The sequence below is a fragment of the Curcuma longa genome, unplaced genomic scaffold (assembly GCF_044706935.1).
Source record: "Curcuma longa cultivar G26 ecotype Majalengka, Jawa Barat unplaced genomic scaffold, ITB_CL_G26_1.1 contig_23320, whole genome shotgun sequence".
In the NCBI taxonomy this organism is placed as follows: Eukaryota; Viridiplantae; Streptophyta; class Magnoliopsida; order Zingiberales; family Zingiberaceae; genus Curcuma; species Curcuma longa.
Window position 1 is genome coordinate 6,403 of NW_027432133.1, and position 19,284 is coordinate 25,686.

Here is a 19,284-nt window from a genome sequence, read left to right on the forward strand (position 1 = left end):
AGTTTACGGCATAACATTACGACAGGCATGGAGCACTGAACCCTGATCTCACAACATAGCCTTACGATAGCCACGAAGCATCAAGCTCTGAGCTCGCGATATAGCCTTACGATAGACGTGATATAGCCTTACGATAGACACGAAACACCGAGTCTCAAGTTCGCGACATAGTCTTATGACAGACACGGAGCACCGAGTCTCAAGTCTTGACATAGTCTTACAATAGGCATGGAGCACTGAATCCCGAGCTCACGATATAGTCTTACAATAGGAATGGAGCATCGAGCCTCGAGCTTGCGATATAGCTTTACGACAAGCATGAAGTACCAAGTCCCGAGCTCTTGACATAACCTTACAACAAGCACGGAGCAACGAGCTCTAAGTTTGGGACATAGCCTTATGATAGGCACGGAGCATGGAGCCTTGAGCTCACGACATAGCCTTATGACAGGCACGGAGCACCGAGTCTCGAGCTTGTGAGATAGCCTTATGATAGGCACGGAGCACCGAGCTCCAAACTCATGACATAGCCTTATGATATTCACAGAGCACTAAGCCTCGAGCTTGCGACATAGCCTTATGATAGGCATGGAGCACCAAGCATCGAGCCCCGAACTTATGACAAAGCCTTACGACAAACACGGAGTATCGAGCCTCAAGCTCACGATATAACCTTATGACAGACACGGAGCGCCGAGATCCAAGCTCGCAACATAAACTTACGACAAGCATGGAGCACCGAGTCTCGAGTTCGCGAAATAACATTATGATAGACATAGAGCCCCGAGCCCCGAGCTCGCAACATAGACTTACGATAGACACGAAGCATCTAGCCTCGAGCTCATAGCATAGGCTTACGACAAGCATGGATCATCGAGCCCCAAGCTCGTGACATAGCCTTATGACAGGCATGAAGCACTGAGCCCCAAGCTCGAGACATAGCCTTATGACAAACACGGAGTATCAAGCCCCGAGCTCGTGACATAGCCTTATGATAAGCACAGAACACCAAGTCCCGAGCTCGCAGCACAACCTTACGACAGGCACGGAGCACTAAGCTCCAAGTTCACAACATAACCTTATGGCATACAAGGAGCACCGAGCCCCGAACTCAATATATAGTCTTATGACAGACACAGAGCACCAAGCCCCAAGCTTGTGATCCTGCTATGGCAACTTCATCTATATGTGGCAGAGCAATGACACCTCATCAAAGTATCCCAACGATAACTCAATATAGTCCAGTCAGTTGAACTACGCCTTTTTCGACTAGACTAATTGAGGATGCTTGTGATGTAGTGAAAATCAAGCCCCGAGCTTGCGACATAACCTTATGACAAGCACATAATACCGAGTCCCAAGCTCACAGCATAACCTTATGACAGGCACGAAGTACTAAGCTCCGAGTTCACTGTTAGTGTCAGCTCTTAGTGCCAATCATGAGATGATTGGATTAGACTCGAGTTCGACTCAAGTCAAGATGATCAGGACTCGAGTTGGACTCGAGTTAGAGTCGAGTTAGACTTATGGGTCAAGACTCAAGTTGGACTCGAGTTAGACTCGAGTTAGACTCATGGATCAAGACTCGAGTTGGGCTCATGGAATACCAAGAGTCATGACCTTTTATATTCCATGGATGAATATAAAAGGGGATGAAGAGACTTTTGAGATGCTAGATGAACACTTGATCATCTTCTTCTTCCTCTCCACCTCTCCTTGGCCGAAACCCACCTTGTGGCTAGCACCATAATTTCGGTTTCTCCTCTTCTTGTGTTTGTGTGAATACCATGGAGGCGCGAACATATTGATCACGCTTGATCCGCCAACCGTCGTAGGCAAGAGTTGCTGTCGGGATTGCGAAGGGCTCGCATCGAAGGTAAACTCAATCATGTAGATAATCAATAAAAATGAGTATGATTTTTCACATGGATCTCTAGAGGGATCCTATTTTCCACTGCATTATATGCGATTTAATCGGGTTTTTGCGCATATAGATCCCTACATTCATGACATAACCTCACGGCAGACAAGGAGCACCGAGCCTCGAACTCGATATATAGCCTTATCATAGACACGGAGCACCAAGCCCCAAGCTCGCGATCCTACTATGACAACTTCATCTATATGTGGCGGAGCAATGACACCTCATCAAAGTATCCCAACGATAACTCAACATAGTCCAGTCAGTTGGACTATGCCTCTTTCGACTAGACTAATTGAGGTTGCTTGTGATGTGGTGAAAATCTATTACCTCTACGTGTCACACGGGGGTTAAAGTCATGATGAGCTGTCAGTCAAAGGAGTGCCAAGCAAGACCAGAGATAAGGTGTTTAAACCTAGTGCGAACCTGGGCTTATTCAAACCAGATCATAGGTATGCCCTAGTTCGGGCATAAACCTCTGCTCCATCTCGATCTCGGACATAAGCCTTGGATACACCTTTATCTCGAGTGTCGACCTCATCTCAACCTCAGATCTCAACCTCGGTCTCTAGTTGGTCTCTTGCACCGACCTCATCTCAGCCTCGGATCCCGACCTAAATCTCTACTTGGTCTTATGCGTCGACCTCATCTCAGCCTCGAATCTCAACCTTGATCTCTACTTGGTCTCATGACTTGACCTCATCTCAGCCTCGGGTTCTAACCTCGACCTCTATTTGGTATCATGCACCGACCTCATCTTAGCCTCGGATTTCTTCCTCTACATCTACTTGGTCTCATGCGCCAATCTCATGCCAGCTTGGGGTCCCTCATCTCAGTTTTGGATCATTTGTCATCCGCTTCTAGGTTATCCTATAAAGTCGATTCGTTTGTAAGATCATGAAACCTTAAGATTGTTTCCCCTAAAAAATAAGAAAATATCCTAGAAAACACGAACAATTGAAACATGTATATTGGAGTATACTATAAACGGTAGCACATATTTCATAATATATTTTAAACGAATGTTGATCTTTTGGAGATTGTATACATTGATAACTTTATAAAAGGATGCTCATATCCATGGGCACAGGTATGCACACACAATCCTAATTTCTCTAAGTCATTAATCTCCGTCCTTTCATAAATCTTTAACTTTAGTATCGGAGTAGCTTGTCGAGACCAGAAATCCGAAATCATTCTAACTCTCTCTCTTAAGTGCTTTTCAGGTTCTTTCATCCTTTCTGATGACTATCTCCGAGAAGCGTACATGTCAGCCTATTTGTTGGTCAGTGGCTGATCCTCTATGTTATTTGATCGGAACATACAACTATAACAAAACTAAATAAGGAAAGAAGAATATATTGGCATCCCCCTCAAATTGAAGTGGGTAAGTCAATCAGCATCAATTTGCTATTGAGAAATTTATGTTGTTGGCTTTTCAAAGCTTTCGTAAAAACATCAACTATTTAGATCAGTAGTAAGATGAGGAAGAGTGATAACACCTCAAATAAAGGCCTCTCTAATGTAATGACAGCCCACATCTACGTGCTTTGTGCGTTCATGATAGATTTGCAACTATTTGAATGACACTAGTATTATCACCATGAAGTAGAGTTGGAGTAGGTGGAGGAAATCCAAGTTCGGAAAGAAGTCCACATAACCATACAATTTTAGAACAAGCAGTAGACATGATTCTATATTTAACCTTTGTGGAAGATTTAGAGACACAATCCTACTTCTTACACCTCTAAAAAATCAAGGTATCTCCAAGAAAAATGCACTAGCCTGTTGTAGACTTAGTATCCAGGCAACGAGCCCAATGTGCATCACTATACACAGTCAAATAAAGAGCAGATTTTGTAGGAAAACACAACCCACGAGTAGATGACCCAATTAAGTATTGAATAATGCAACAAACTACAACAAGATGAAGATATTAAGGTGATTGCATAAATTTTTTAACTATATGGATAACATATGAGGTATTGGTCTTTGTGATTGTTAGGTAGATAAGACTACCAACAAGTTGCCTATATAGAAAAGGATTAGGCAAAAACTTGCATTCATCTTTTCGGTATTTCACATTCACCTCCATTGGTGTATCAATGGTTGTAGCATCCTGTTCCGGGAATAATCCATGGGGGCCCCTGGTTTGACTCGAGTCCAATCCTGGTCCCTCCCGCAAGTCCGGTCAGCCACAACCACAATCTCGATTGACCCGTTTCTCTCCCCTTACTTCAAAAGAGCCGAATCATCCCTCCGTCTCCTTCATGGCCGAATAGCTCATTCGGCCATTCGGCCATGTCCACTCGGCCACACGGCCACTCGGCCACTCGGCCATCCGGCCATCCGGCCACTCGGCAGCTCAGCAGCTCAGCTCTGCCATAGCCCACTCAGCAGCTCAGCTCTGCCACAGCCCACTCAGTAGCTCAGCTCTGCCACAGCCCACTCGGCAGCTCAGCAGGCCGAATCCGAGTCCTCAGCAGACTCCTCAGTATGCCGAAACCGAATCCTCAGCAGACTCGCCTTACAGTGCCCTGGCATGTCCCATCATGTTCTCTGACCAGCCCACGCCCTTCTTTTATTATCGCCTTCCTCTCTGACACCCACGTGGGCAATGACATGACAGCTACCTACCAGAGATGGGACTCTGCTTATTGTTCCTGACATCTCATTAATCATGATGGGACATCTTATAAATGATGACATGATAGGTATGCATACTCATCTCTCCTTAAAACGACCACTCCTCTCCACAGGTAAAGGGGCTGGACTCTTACTCTCAACTTTTACACGCTCAAGCCTTACTGTTCATCTTCTTCTTCCTCTCGTTTTCTCCACTGACTTGAGCGTCGGAGTGGTCGCGCTCGGGCACCCCCTGGCCGTCCTACTGACGTTCCCTATGATCGCAGGCCATCTTTGAAGCTGCTGCGGGTCTTTATCGGCTCTGGCGGAGTCTCAGGCTACTTTGAAGCGGCCATCGCCCCCAGCGCTATCTACTGTTCAAGGCCAGCAGTCCTGCTGCGATCCAGCTTCAAGGGAGGTCCTGAAGCCCCTAAAGCTCGCACTCTTCTCCTCCCCTCCTCCTACTGTTCAACTCCTACGGCGAGAAAGGTCCAGGTCCAGACGCACTTCTCAACCGGAATATAATTTGGCGTCGTCTGTGGGAACTTCTTTTGCCCGGATTTGAGATGCCGATGGACGAACCCCCTCAGCCTCGCCTTCTCACGACGCAGGAGGAATTTGACCGCGCCGTGGCTGCCGCCGCCGCCGTTCTAGCAGTTTCTAGACAACCACCTCAGGTACCAGCTGGTCCTTCGCGACCTCATTCTTTCTCCGGCGAAGTCCCGCCACCGCCAGCGCGCCAGCTATTTGGGCCTACAGAGGCCCATCATTCACAGACCCATCATCATCAAGCGCAGCAATCACAAGTCCACTATACTCAGGCCCATCATTCTCAGGCCCAGCAAGACCCAGCCTATCAAACGCCAGCATATCGAGCTCCAGCCCCTCAGGCCTATCAGGCCCAAGCCCACCAGACTCCGACCCATTAGGCCCAAGGTCAAGCCTAGCCCTGCTGAACTGATAGGCTGCTCGGCGCCCCAAGGAACCTCTACTGCGATTCGGCTGACCTCTTCCACAGTTCGGCCGACCTCTACTACGATTCGGTTGACCTCTTCCACAGTTCGGCCGACCTCTACTACGATTCGGCTGACCTCTTCCACAGTTCGACCGACCTCTACTACGATTCGGTTGACCTCTTCCACAGTTCGGCCGACCTCTACTACGATTCGGTTGACTTCTTCCACATTTCGGTCGACCTCTCCTGCGATTCGGCTGACATCTCCCACATCTTAGCCGACGGACCCCTTAGCGGCTTGGCCTACAGCTTGCCCGTCTCCTCAGCCCTGCGGCCTCGTTGTTATGTCGAAAGGAGCAATCCTGGTACACCTGACTGCATCGTATTCTTATCCTGATGCATATGCTTTTTGCAGGGCATCTTTCTACCGCAATCTCAACCTCCCCTCCTAGTCGGAGGTCGAGCTATCTCCACCGACATAATCAGGTCTCGGACCTGCTCCATCAGCAATTGCCCTTTTCAGGGTTCAACCTCCCCCGACTCGGACATAGTCGGGATCGAGCTATCTCCACCGACATAATCAGGTCTCGAACTTGCTCCATCAGCAATTGCCCTTTTCAGGGTTCAACCTCCCCCGACTCGGACATAGTCGGGGTCGAGCTATCTCCACCGACATAATCAGGTCTCGGACCTGCTCCATCAGCAATTACTCTTTTCAGGGTTCAACCTCCCCCGACTCGGACATAGTCGGGGTCGAGCTATCTCCACCGACATAATTAAGGTCTCGGACCTACTCCATCAGCAATTGCCCTTCTCAGGGTTCAACCTCCCTTCGGCTCTGACATAGCCAAGGTCGAGCTCAAATTAGGTCTCGGACCTACTCCATCAGCAATTGCCCTTCTCAGGATTCAACCTCCCTTCGGCTCGGACATAGCCAAGGTCGAGCTCAATTCTGGTGGTCTTGGACCACTAGCTCCATCAGCAAATGTCCTTGTCAGGGCTCAACCTCCCCTCATAGTCAGGGTCGAGCTTACTCCCGGTGGTCACGGACCACTAGCGCCCGCCACATCAAAGTCTGGTAAATTTCATAACACTTGCTATCTTGTCATGCTTAACTCCCCTGCGCTTCGCACAACCGGGGTCGAGCCGAATCGCGGAATCGGACCCGATACAGCGTCCGTCACCGCCAGCTACTACAATTCTCAAACTCCCCCGCGCTCCTGCAGCCGGGGTCGAGCTCGCCTTGGCAACCGAGTCGTACTACTGGCGTGGGGTCAGCTCACGCGGTTCTCTTGTTAAGCGGTTTTCATCTAGGCTTTCAGCCATTCATCCCAGGCTTCTCAGCCCTTCATCTAGGCTTTCAGCCATTCGTCCGGGCTTCTCAACCATCCACTCGGACTTCCTCTGCTCAGTCATCCGGCCATTTTGCTTAGTCAGTTGGGCATTCCGCTCAGTCAGTTGGTCATTCCGCTCAGTCAGTTAGCCATGCTGCTCAGTCAGTCGGTCATTCTGCTTAGTCAGTCGGCCAGTCAGCTCGGCCGGTAGAACTCTCATTGACTCCCTCAACTCCGTCTGCTCAGTCGGAACTCCCTCTGACTCGTTCAACCAGGTCAACGCTCTCACTGACTCGACTCTGCTTCTCAGCACTTAGCTTCTCAGCTATCCTATTGGTCTCGCTCAGCGCAGTCAGCACTTCCCCTGACTCATTTAGATCAGTCGGGACTCCCTCTGACCGGTTCAGCCCAGTCAGTAGTTCACTCAGAGTTCTCAGCCGCCCTCTCGGCTGTACCTATTCTGCAGCTCACTCAGAGCACCTTGCAGCCCAATACTCTCCCGGCTCGAACATAGCCGTGGATTGAGCCAACTCGGGTCCTGGACCTACTCCAACAACAAGATAAGAGGTAAGTTAACACTTGCTTTCCTTCTTCATTTTTGAGGCGCCTTCCCGTTGCGGGAACGACCGACATCACCTGTGCCTTCCCAACATGGAAGCATCTGTCAGCACCAACACCTGTGTCAACTTAAGGCAGTCGCCGACACAAGCACACTCTACGTATCGTCCGCAAGCACGGACACTCTTCACATCCGAATCGTCCGCAAGCACGGACACTCTACACTTCCGAATCGTTTGCAAGCACGGACACTCTACGCTTCTGAATCGTCCACAAGCCCGGACCATCTGCATTACCGCATCGTTCGCAAGCCCGGACCATTAACTCATCCAAGTCGTCCGCAGGCACCGGACCATTCACTTTCCCGAATCATCCGCAAGCCCGGACCGTCTACATTGCCGAACCGTCCGCAAGACCGGATCGTCCACAACTGAGTCATCCGCATTCCTGGATCGCCGGATACATCGAGTCCCGCAAGCAACTCCGTGAAACAACGCAGCTTGGTGAAGGATGGCTCCCCGATTCGGCCTTCACTTTGCACACGTCCCAAGCCGAACAGACGCACGACCATGTGGACTTACAGCCGTGACCCGGTTCAGCACCGTGGTCCTCCTCGATCGCACGGGCATCAACCTTTCCCGCCTCCTACTCCTTCGCGACCGCTGCTGCACTCCGCCCTGTTCAGCCCCTCTGTCCGCAAACGACTCGCCCGCGCCCATCTCCTTCGACGCAGCCTCTGCGTTGCAAGGAGAGGCTGCCAGAGGGGTCGCGTGATGCGAGGCCCCTCGGCCTCCGACTTCCCATTCGGCTCGCATGATTCGAAGAACTCCCGCTCGCCTGTCTTCGTTTTCTCTCCGCTGCACGCGGAGTGAACCCTTGCCGAGCTCCCGCTTGCCGGAAGTCCCGCACCCGAGAACCTATCTATGGCTTCACCTCGGTTCACGTAAGACTCTGCGCCCCGCCTTTCGCGTCGCCACAGGCGACTCACCCACACTCGTCTCCTTCGACGTGGCACGAGAAGCTTCGTCGAGGACTGGTAAGGCCCGCAACAGCGAGTCTTCTTTTGCTTACCCGAGCCGAATCACGGCAACAGGCCGTCACTGCCTACGCGGAACGGAGCTCGTAACTTTGCCGTCTTTCGAGTCGAATCGCGGTACCTCTCTCGAGCCGAATCGCGAACCGGAACCGGCGCCATCAAACTAGTGTCAACTGGCCCATCTTTCTACTTCTTGCCCGAGCCGTTGCTCGTAGCCCTCACCCGAGACCTCGGCTTCGCTTCGCCGATTCCTCTTCCACAGTTCGGCCGAAACCTCGCACTCTCTTGAGTCCACACAGCAGCTCAGCTCTGCCCATTCGGCCATTCGGCAGCTCAGCCCTGCCACTCAACAGCTCAGCCCTGCTCCTTTAATTCGGCAGCTCAGCCCTGCCACACAGCAGCTCAGCTCTGCTCATTCGGCCACAGCAGCTCAGCCCTGCTCCTTCAATTCGGCAGCTCAGCCCTGCTACACAGCAGCTCAGCTCTGCCCACTCGGCCATTCGGCCATTAGGCTACTCTTCACTGCCGAATCGTCCGCAAGCCCGTACTTTTTTCATTTCCGAATCATCCGCGAGCCCGGACATCTAAGGCTTTACAGCCACTCACCGAGGCTTCTCAGCCACTCATCCAAGGCCTTACAGCCACTCACCGAGGCTTCACAACCACTCACCGAGGCTTGGCCCACGTGTCTACTGAGAGACCGCTTCGGTTACCAATTGCGACCGTACAATTGGCGGGGCCCTCATACCAGGTTCTGATTCGGACCTGGACTTAAACGATCGTGGAGAAATACTCGCCTCCCTCCCCGCCTGCTCATCGCCCTACCGCGCAACTGACGTGATGAAAGATCGGACTCGAGCAATGACTCGGTCTAGTCAGTCCGACTTACGCTCCCTTCGACTAGACTAGCGGGGAGGCTTATATTCCGGGAATAACCCATGGGGGCCCCTGGTTTGACTCGAGTCCGATCCTGATCCCTCCCGCAAGTCCAGTCAGCCACAACCACAATCTCGATTGATCCGTTTCTCTCCCCTTACTTCAAAAGAGCCGAATCATCCCTCCGTCTCCTTCATGGCCGAATAGCTCATTCGGACATTCGGCCACAGTAGCTCAGCTCTGCCCATTCGGCCACGGCAGCTCAGCTCTGCCCATTCGGCCACAGCAGCTCAGGTTTGCCCATTCGGCCACAGCAGCTCAGCTCTGCCCACTCGGCCACTCGGCCATCCGGCCATCCGGCCACTCGGCCACTCCTCCAGATCTGACCTAGGCCGCCACCACCTCTATTTTCCACCATTTTCAGTCGTCAGAGTTGGAGAGATTGTCTTCCTTCGACGATTGAAGCTTCACTTAGAGGAGAAGGGATTCCCTTCTTTACACACATCATCTACGGGGGATTGCATCGAAGCTGGGGTTTCCTTCCTTCGCCACATCCTTTGTTTCGCTTTGCTTCACATCCACCTGCTGGCCAGAGACAGAGGAAGACTCCACTCCATCTTCCATTTTTAGCATAGTTTTGATTTTGCTTGTTAACTATTTGTTTGATTTCCTCATACAGATTGTAGTTCTTAGTATTTTATGATGTTGATTGTCATTAGCTTTCTCTTTATTGGTTGTTGATGCACTTGGTTATTTTGTTAATGCAATTAATTCTTATTTATAGCACTTATTGCTCTTTTCATTATCAAATTTAGAATTCGATACAAACCCCCATTGTCCAATCGAAAATACAACTCCCTATTTGCCTAATAACCCCTAGGATTCCCTTACACCAACTACAGTCATTGGGAGATGAATCGAGTTACCTTATACTACTTTAGTTAGGGGATTCGGTATTAAACTAAATTGACGCGCTCATTTTAGACAACAAAAATAAGTTTAATCAGCGGGTTGCGGGTTAGGCGGACCAACCCACGAACCTATCAAAAAATAAAAAAAAAATAAAAATTTTAAGTTTGGATTACAATTTAAATTGATCAAGTAGAAATTGTTAAGCTTGAATTGTAATGTAGACGGATTAAGCTCACTAATTCATTGTGTTTTCTACTTTAAGTTTAAATTTGAAATAAATAAATAAACTTTCTCAATCCACGAGTCAATCCAAGTCCGCCACAGGCCAACCCACACAGGTCGCGGGTCTAGGCGGGTCAACCCATCTTAAAATAGATTGATAAAATTTCAATCCAACCCATTTAAATTGCTTGATAGGATGAATCAACATGATGAGCTCAACTCAAATTGACGGTTATATTCACACTGGGCCTACATTAGCTCCGCCCATGATCTCCAATATGTTACATCAAAAATATAAAAATTTATTACTTTTCATAATAAAAAAAATCACTGTATAAATCTTAAACTTCATTGTTAATTAATTACTAGCCCTACTTATATAGTTAATTTTGAGAGAAAAAATAATTTTAAATTTTCAGTATTGCTTTTAAACTAGTCAAATCTCATATCCACAGTCACCCATAATGAATGTTTTATTCAACTTTTTTATTTCAAAAATCTTGATGCCCTTATATTCGAATATTCCCTATATTATTCAAATTTTTAAATTAAAAATAAATATATATGCTGTTTTTTTTTCTCACTGTATCATTGCTTCTATTCGAATATTCATAAGGTGAATTTAAAATTTAAAATTTTTAAAAGTTTTGACGTAATGGTCAAATTGTCTCTATGTGACTTGATGTATCTTTAGTTCTTTACGTGACTTGCAGGGGCTATAAAATTGCACATAATAAATCTAAATGAGAAATAATGTTTAGTATGAAAAATTTAACATGAATAGAACATAACACTCACAATTGTATGGAGTGGATCCCACTGTACACTGTCTATGTAAATGTCATGCTCCATTTATATTTGAATTTTTCATGCTAAATATCATTTCCCTAAATCTAATAAGACTATGCATGATAAAAATTTCGTCCGCCCGAATTATCTTTTTTTGATTTCTGGATTCAATGGACCAAAACCCTATCAAATTTATACTTTTAATAAGTTGCAGTCGTGTTTGAGGGTGCTCATATTTATGAATTGCCAAGCTAATTAATGAAATTAATGATGATCATCTGATGTTTATCTGCTAATTAGTGATGGCTGGCAGATGGACATTTTTAAACAATAAATTAAACAAAAAGGATAATATCATTAAGTTTGAGGTATGCTAATCTCCTCCACCCTATTGGCTATGTTAAGTCGACAAAACTTTGTCAACTATGTGAGCATGAAAATGGCCAAGAATTCACTCTCTTAATATTATTATTATTCTTATTAAAAGTTTTTAAGACATACAGTTCAAGTTTTAGCAAGATGTTCATTGTATTAATTCGTTGAAAGGACCCTAATTCTTAGAGTTGCTATTCAAAAATGTAGTTGACCCTTAATAATGGGAATATCTACATGGGAAAATGGGTTGCTAGTTGGAATATTTAAAACATTTTTATAGTTCTTATACAAGGAATAACTAACGAATTGATTTTTTACTGATGATGATGATACACGTACGGCTATGATATCTTTCTCTTTTCTTATGCAAGAAATTACTAACTTTTTAAGAATTATTATTACTAGCCGATTTGTAATTTGAGTCATGTGAGAAGACTCTGAAAATTTAAAGATATACCAATTAAATTTGACAAAACATTTACGAAATATTTTTGTTTTATATGAATAATGAGTACAACTGGGATTAAAAAAATAGATGTTAATTCTTAAATTATTTTTCTTAAAATTATTATTCACTCAATCCTTTTCAGCTATTTCACATATTCAAATTATTATTCAATAAACTGAGAAATCCATATACATACTATCTTCTATGCAATTTCATTCTATGTTAATTCGACTCTTCGAACCAGGACACAGAATTAGTATTAACGACAGAAAATATATTCAATGGCGAGGACAACTTGAATAGTCCAGCCATATTTCGTTCAACTTATATACATGTATACATTTTTCAGATTTTATGAAATACGGTAACAGAATAGAAACAAAAAAAACCAGCATATAAAATATACAGCCCTTCACTTGGACTTGATAAGAGGACGGTCGTGCAGGAGATTTGATGCCATCTACACTTTCAGTGTTTACAGATAATTTGCTTGGACAGACTGAGCAGTAGGATCCCTTGATAACCTAATGTTGCCATTGTAATCGACATTGTATTGTACTTCTGCTCGAATTCCCATCACTATTCTACAAGAGCCCCAAGAATCAGCTTTTAAAGCAATTCCATAGTAGTTGAGGTGGTCTGATATGCTGTTTCCGGACACAGATCTGATGGTTGTGGAGGAATTATAAGCACTTCGGCCACCACCACTGGTGATCAAAACTATTAGAAAAAAAATTCAAGCATACCTGCTGCAATAAGGATCTTCTCCAGAGTCATCGCACAGCTTTTCGATTGTGCGAGTGGTGTCTTCTATTTCAATATCTTGGAGCCAAACCTGATATTAACTTGCATGCTTATCATAATAACAATACAATAAAAAGCATATTAAACTAGACATGGTTGCGCCAAGTAAGGCTACAGTTTACCAGCATGTTCCATGGGGATTAACATGCAACAAATCTAAATTAGAATTCTTCAGATGTGAATGCTTGGCTTAACGTTGTTCATACTTCAAGATTCGTACCTAAGTTTAGGCAAACTAACCTTTTCTATAAAAGAGAACTTCAGGAAAACACTAACCAAATCCAGGATTCATATATCAATCATGATCAAGGAGTCATGTGAAAGAAACTGAATGTTATTCAACCTCAATTAGTTAGTCTGCACGGACAGGTTCATTGATATCTTATTAATTTATTTTGTCCCCCTCAATGATATTTATCATCTGTGATAGATAGCAGCAAATGGGAATGTAATCAAAACTTATTTGAGTAGTTGTTGACTCTGGTGTGTTTATGTAAATCTAAAGGCTGAGAGGTGGTGGATGTTGGACAATTAAAATTTGTATTTCATCCAGGTAGAAGTGTAATGCTAACTTTACCTACCAGTAGTCTAAAAGAAACTTTGGGGGAGGGAGTTACCTCTCTAGGGAAGTGATGGTATGTTCTTCTTTCAAAATAAGAATAATATGGCGGTAAGTGTGGCACAATATCATTTGCATGAGTCACACGAACAGTACGTGGCACGCGTTTGCTGAAATAATGGACAAAAGCAGCATTGCCTATACGAGGCTGTCCAAACGTTGTAAGCTGAATGTCTGTCATTCCATGATTAACCTGCAAAGCACATGCAAAATGATACTAGTATAAACTCCTGATAATTAGTGAGAACACAGTAGAAGCTGGAACAACGCTTAGATTAAAACATTCTTTTTCTAATAAAACAATCCCACATATAAGGTAGGCAACTGCATGCAATGAGCATGTTTTTTCCTTTTAAGATTAAGGATAAATAACTTGGACATCAAGTAAATGAACGCTATGTCACCATCAAGGTGATAAATTAAATGCAAGGAAAACATAAGTTTCGCTTGCCAAACGGGTTTGCCTGAATGATGTTTGTGCTGAAGTGGCTAATGCAGGAGTGTTCCAGAAATAGGAATCTGTAACCACCACCCTGAAGTGGTTAGCCCCAAGATTTAAAGTATTGTTTTGCACTAAGATTTTGGTCTACAGTCAACATGGTAGGGATTTGTTTGCTGTGTGGTGCAAACACTCAGCAATCTTTAGAACGCTTCTAAGCATGCTGTGACACTAGAATGAGCTTCAACTCTATAATTTTCTTTCATTTAACTTGTTTACCTCCAAAAACAAATATATAGTAATTAAAAAGTCAATTTGAATTAAAATTTTAAAACAAGTTAAATATAACAAGTATCTTAACTAAATATAAATATTCCAATAAAGATAACTTTGCAGGTCTCATTTTTGTAGCATTTAATAAGATCAACCCTATAATTTTCAAATATATAGATTAAATAAAGCTCCTAGAATATCTAGTATTGGGAGTAGGTATATCAGCTCTTCTCCTCCCAGTGATCGACAAACACAATCTAAAGATGATTCTATCTCAGTTGGTTCTAGATGGTAACCACTGACAAATGGTCTATCATGGTGGATACCAGTAAAATTGTGTTAGCACAAGCAACATTCTGAGACTTACTCACGCTTGCACAAGGTTAGTATTGGTTAATGACAATGGTCATGCCGACAAATACTAATCTACACTTGAAATCATGGTTAGCCCTAATTAACTTCTTGGTAACCAAAAGGCTAGCTAAGACAGTAAAGGCTAGTAAAGGATGAAAACCAGAGAGAAAGAAGATGCAAAGATATAAGGGAGTAAAGATCTTATTGATCAACCCATAAACCTTGTACCTTTGAATTCCACTTCTTGAACTACATGAGCACCTTAAGAGATTTGTGAAGCGTCAAACATGTAGAAACCAGACACCACTATCATCTGCTTGATATATTGACATCTTGATTTATAATGTTACTATCTCAAATATCTATCTGATACCATAATTTTAATAAGAAAAGAGAAAGCCTGGTAAAAGTAGTCAGTTTTCATGGAGAAGAAAATTGATACAGAAAATGTCTGTACATTTTTCATTTTTTTTTATCTTTACCCTATGCTAGCATTCTTTCTTTATTTGCCATTTTCAATTTTCATCATTTTATTCTATTAAATATTGCAATTGGTATGAACAATCTATCTGTAAGTTACAATGTAACATAACAATATGTGATACTTATAAATTAATGTATGGAAAGTACATCTCAATTATACATTTGCTACATCTTCTCTTTTTTTTTTTTTGTAGAATAAACAAATCGTGATACTAATCTCATGTTGTACCTAAGCTCCTAAAAGAATGACTGTTAGAGCTTGTGTGTAAACATGTCCAAGCATGTAGATGTACAACCTAAACATATCTGGATAATTCCTCCTGTATTACATGCATGTATGTGCAAGCTGAAAAATTCCCAATGTGCAGGGTTTTCCAAATCTAAAATATAAACACAGTTAGTTATATGTACAACATTATCGACCAAGGTTCAAGTGATAGGACAAATGCAAGAATTGCATTTAGACGGACTAATAAATTTAATCAGCGAAGTAACCAATTTGTATGCGGCCAAACCGATTTCACAATGATAGAAGAAATAAAAATGCAAAAATGTTAACATATAAAATAAATGAAACCAAGAAGGTTGATGGTAATTACAGCTAGATCCAGTGCACAAAAGGAAGCCAGAGCTCCTCCCATTGAATGACCTGTAACAAATATACTGATATTTCCGTAAATATCAATAGCTCTTTGAAGGGCATTTAAAATCCCTTGACGCAATGTAGTGTTGTGGTAAGCAGAATAGAATCCATGGTGCACCTATAAATATAACAGAAATAATAAGGCATGTTTCATAGCAAAACTTTACCATTACATATACTAATAATTGTCAGAAAATAAATATTAATTCAAGACCATTGCATCAGGCATTCCAGGGTATTTAAGATCTAGCTGCTTCCAGAACAAATCTTCAATCCAATTTCGTAGACTGTCAAAGCAAACAATAAGCAAAGTGATCGCTAGGCAGATGAGTTGGTAAACAGATACATATGTTTCAGAAAATTATTAAAATTTTATTTCCTACATTCATTAAAAGAAAAGTTCAAATACTGCAGAATAAGATCAGTTTAAGCTGTTGACTGTGTGTTAGTGATAAAGTCCATAAGCTTGAAAGTACTACTTAATTGACCTTCAAGTGCAGGAATAACTAAATCAACAGGTTAGATCAAAAGATGTGCAAGTGAAAATTCTTGAGATCATTGACTGCAGATTCTAAAAAATAAATAGTTGCTCAATGAGAATTTCATTGTTGCGAAAGGGATAGAGTTGAATATGCAGACGTTGACTGAGCAAGCCCATAAGGTGGATAAGAACCTTTGCAAAATCATTAAAATTTGATTCAAATTTGGAATGCCACCTTCAAAAACCAAGTTGGAATCCACAATAGGCCATGTCAAAATATTTAGCCAAAAGATCTTAAGGTTTCTGATAGTTCTAACACTGTAGCTAATGAAATATAGTTGATAAGGTATATACAATAAAAAAGTATAGATCAGTTGCAACATATAGATCAACAAATCATAGATGAACTTTAGTCAATATCAAACTATATTTTCATGATACAGCATGGGTTTGTGCTGTACTACATGTATAAGCAAAGCTTCCTGCTTCATGTTTCAACAATGCCAAAACAAGCACAAAGAAGCAAATGTGGGAGGTATATAGAAACCACTAAGTTGTAACCACATTTAGCAACTGTAAGTCGAACTATTTGTTGTACTACATCTGTAGTACAACAGAAGATGGCCATATGAACTTATCAGGAATTTAAGAATTAGGGCACTGTTGAAACAATAATAAGCTATTGATAAAGATATCTGTGTGCATAGGTGGATGGAAGAAGAAAGGGTACTTGGTTGAAGGATCTTGATCAATGGTCTTGTGACCTTGTCTCCACAATGTGTTAAATTGGCATCAAAGATTACAAAAAAAAGTTGTGACACTTATTAGCTTAGATACATCCATAAAGAACAGCTCCTAAACTAGATTACTAAATCAAAGATAACAAATATCAGAAATGCCCTTAAACCATATGAATATGCCAGTTCCATGTCCAGATATTTCTATCCTGATTTTTGCAATGATAATTGTAGCAGGAAGAAGGATGCTCTTTTTCTAAGATACCTGTGTTCTTGTGTGCCTCTGAATGCAATAACAATGGAATTCAGATCACGATCAACTCCAACAAATGCCTGCATAAATGCTCAAAAGAAAACAGTGTTGTCTTTGTGGTCAAAAACAGTGTTGTCTAAATGTACTAAACCAGGACAAATGAAAATAAATTGCACCTGTAAGCAGTTTTGGATATCAACAATAAGTTCTATCACCTCAAATTCCTGATTGGATATTAGCACAACAAAAATTTAGTGATGCATTAACTAAAGTGATGTATACCTTACTATCTTAATTTTGCACAAACCTGCACATCTGAATCTGTAAGTATTCAGCAATACTAAATCATCACACCTTGAGCAAGTCCATGTAAAAAGTTCATCAAATCTGTAATGTAGACCTACAGCATGCATTAAGAAAAAAGTCAAGTAATACATACTCGAAAGAAAGAAAACATAAAAGATCATATTCCACAAGAACAATCAAGTATAAACATTTCACGAGTAAACATATTCAACAATTATCTTCGCGAGGGTATGCATGATTCTAAACAGGTAGATGGTCGCATAATTGATCTCAATTTATGTAAGAAAAAAACGTTCAGATGAAAACACAAGCTTCAAATGAACTGGCAAAGGAAAATAAATTCGACAAAAACCAATTAACCATGGCAACGACGAAAATGCCCTCAGATCAATTATACCAAAAATAACGCGAGAGCCTTTCTGCATCGGAGAAATACGACGGCCGGGGAGCGTAGAATGATTACCCAACAAGCGCGGTGACCTTTTCCTTCGGAAAGGACCGACAACCAAGCACGAGGACCAAGGGCCGCGGACCACAGCCACTCGAGCCCATGAGCCCTCAAAAAAGGCAACGAAAACCTAAAGCAGAGTCCTGCCAAGAGCCGTGAAGATAAGACCCAAATAGATAAAGGAAAGGGGCATGAGAACGGGAGATGGAGGAGAGGGCACAAGTCACACACGAATTGAAGCTTGAAGTTGATGGCAGATGTCCTTACCACGGCGATGGAGCAGATACTCTCGAGGAGGAAGAACGGATTCTGGGAAGCTCGTCGATCGAGGACAGGAAGAACGGAAGCAACGAGGGAACACGGGCTTGTTGCGATCGGAGCTTCGCCGATAAATACCGAATCCACGGGATTCCGTACTCCGTTGATGTAGGCTCACTGTCTAATCCATTGGATAATTGCCACGTAGCGGGAAAGGTTCTTGTAGATCCTCGTCGAATAAAGTATTTTTTCTCAAGAGTAAAGGAACTTGCAAAAATAAAACAACAATTCGTTATTTCGAAAGCATCAAAAACATAAAACAAAATTAGATTTTTTTCACTCTAAAATTTTAATTAATGAAATATTGACCCATATGCCAATTTTCCTATTGGCTGGCTATCAGTAGTGGTGTTAAAATGAATCGATCTATCTTATTAGGTTTGTAGGAATCTTTGACTTTGAGTAGACCCAATTTAACGACAGAGTCATTTCCATCTCAAAAGACTTTCAAATTGCATACATGATACTTAATTATAGTATATGTACGCTACGTAAGTTGCTACTCATTCTGCGATCAATCAGATTGTACTAGCAGTCTCTCATTTATAGCTTATCAATCTGGATCAGATCCATCGAATTGATCTGCTCCGATCAAACAATTCAGACGAATTTAGATTGAAATTTTCTCGAATCTATTTTTGAGATTGAATTTCAGATGGATCAAGCCTGTAGGCGAGCATGGTTAAGATGGGCTTGGTTCTGTCAAGTTAAACAAAATTTAATCAAAAATTAGAATGAAAATTTTAATAAGACCAGGTTAGGTAACCGGGATATCAAATTTGCAAAGTTTCGACTTTATCAACTTAAATTATATCCTAATTTGGTAAATTTTTTAATACTTTTGTGTATTTTTTGTACAGACTCGTGAGTTATATACGTCTAACCCGTAACTCGGCTTGAGTCGAGTTAGAAGATTTGGACCAACTTCATCGAGTCCGCGGAGGATGAACCTACTCCATCCATCACCTCATGGGTTTCTAGTGGATTCGTCTGGCCGTTATGAACCTGACCTGTTTGACAGCTTTAAATGACAATGTATGTAATCAATAAATTGCTCGAATATAATTAATGGTAA

General features: G+C 42.8%; 1 protein-coding gene across 1 annotated transcript; it reads right to left on the reverse strand.

Moving 5' to 3' along the window:
- Window positions 1-12,304: 12,304 nt before the first annotated feature.
- Window positions 12,305-17,506, reverse strand: LOC141818107 (lipase-like). Its single transcript, XM_074705681.1, has 8 exons — window positions 17,492-17,506; window positions 17,314-17,361; window positions 17,150-17,217; window positions 15,881-15,953; window positions 15,623-15,784; window positions 13,473-13,667; window positions 12,798-12,886; window positions 12,305-12,716 (listed from the first exon to the last, which is right to left on the reverse strand). The coding sequence occupies exons 1-8, from the start codon at window positions 17,504-17,506 to the stop codon at window positions 12,527-12,529; spliced, it is 840 nt and encodes a 279-aa protein (XP_074561782.1). The 3' UTR covers window positions 12,305-12,526.
- Between the last annotated feature and the right edge of the window lie 1,778 nt (window positions 17,507-19,284).

What these genes read in the sequence shown, in the direction of transcription:
- LOC141818107 (XM_074705681.1), bottom strand. An exon ending in AGAGGCACACAAGAACACAG is followed by an intron (nt 15,954 to 17,149) that starts GTATCTTAGAAA and finishes TTGCTTTGACAG; the next exon opens with TCTACGAAATTGGATTGAAG. An exon ending in GAAGATCCTTATTGCAGCAG is followed by an intron (nt 12,717 to 12,797) that starts GTATGCTTGAAT and finishes CACAACCATCAG; the next exon opens with ATCTGTGTCCGGAAACAGCA.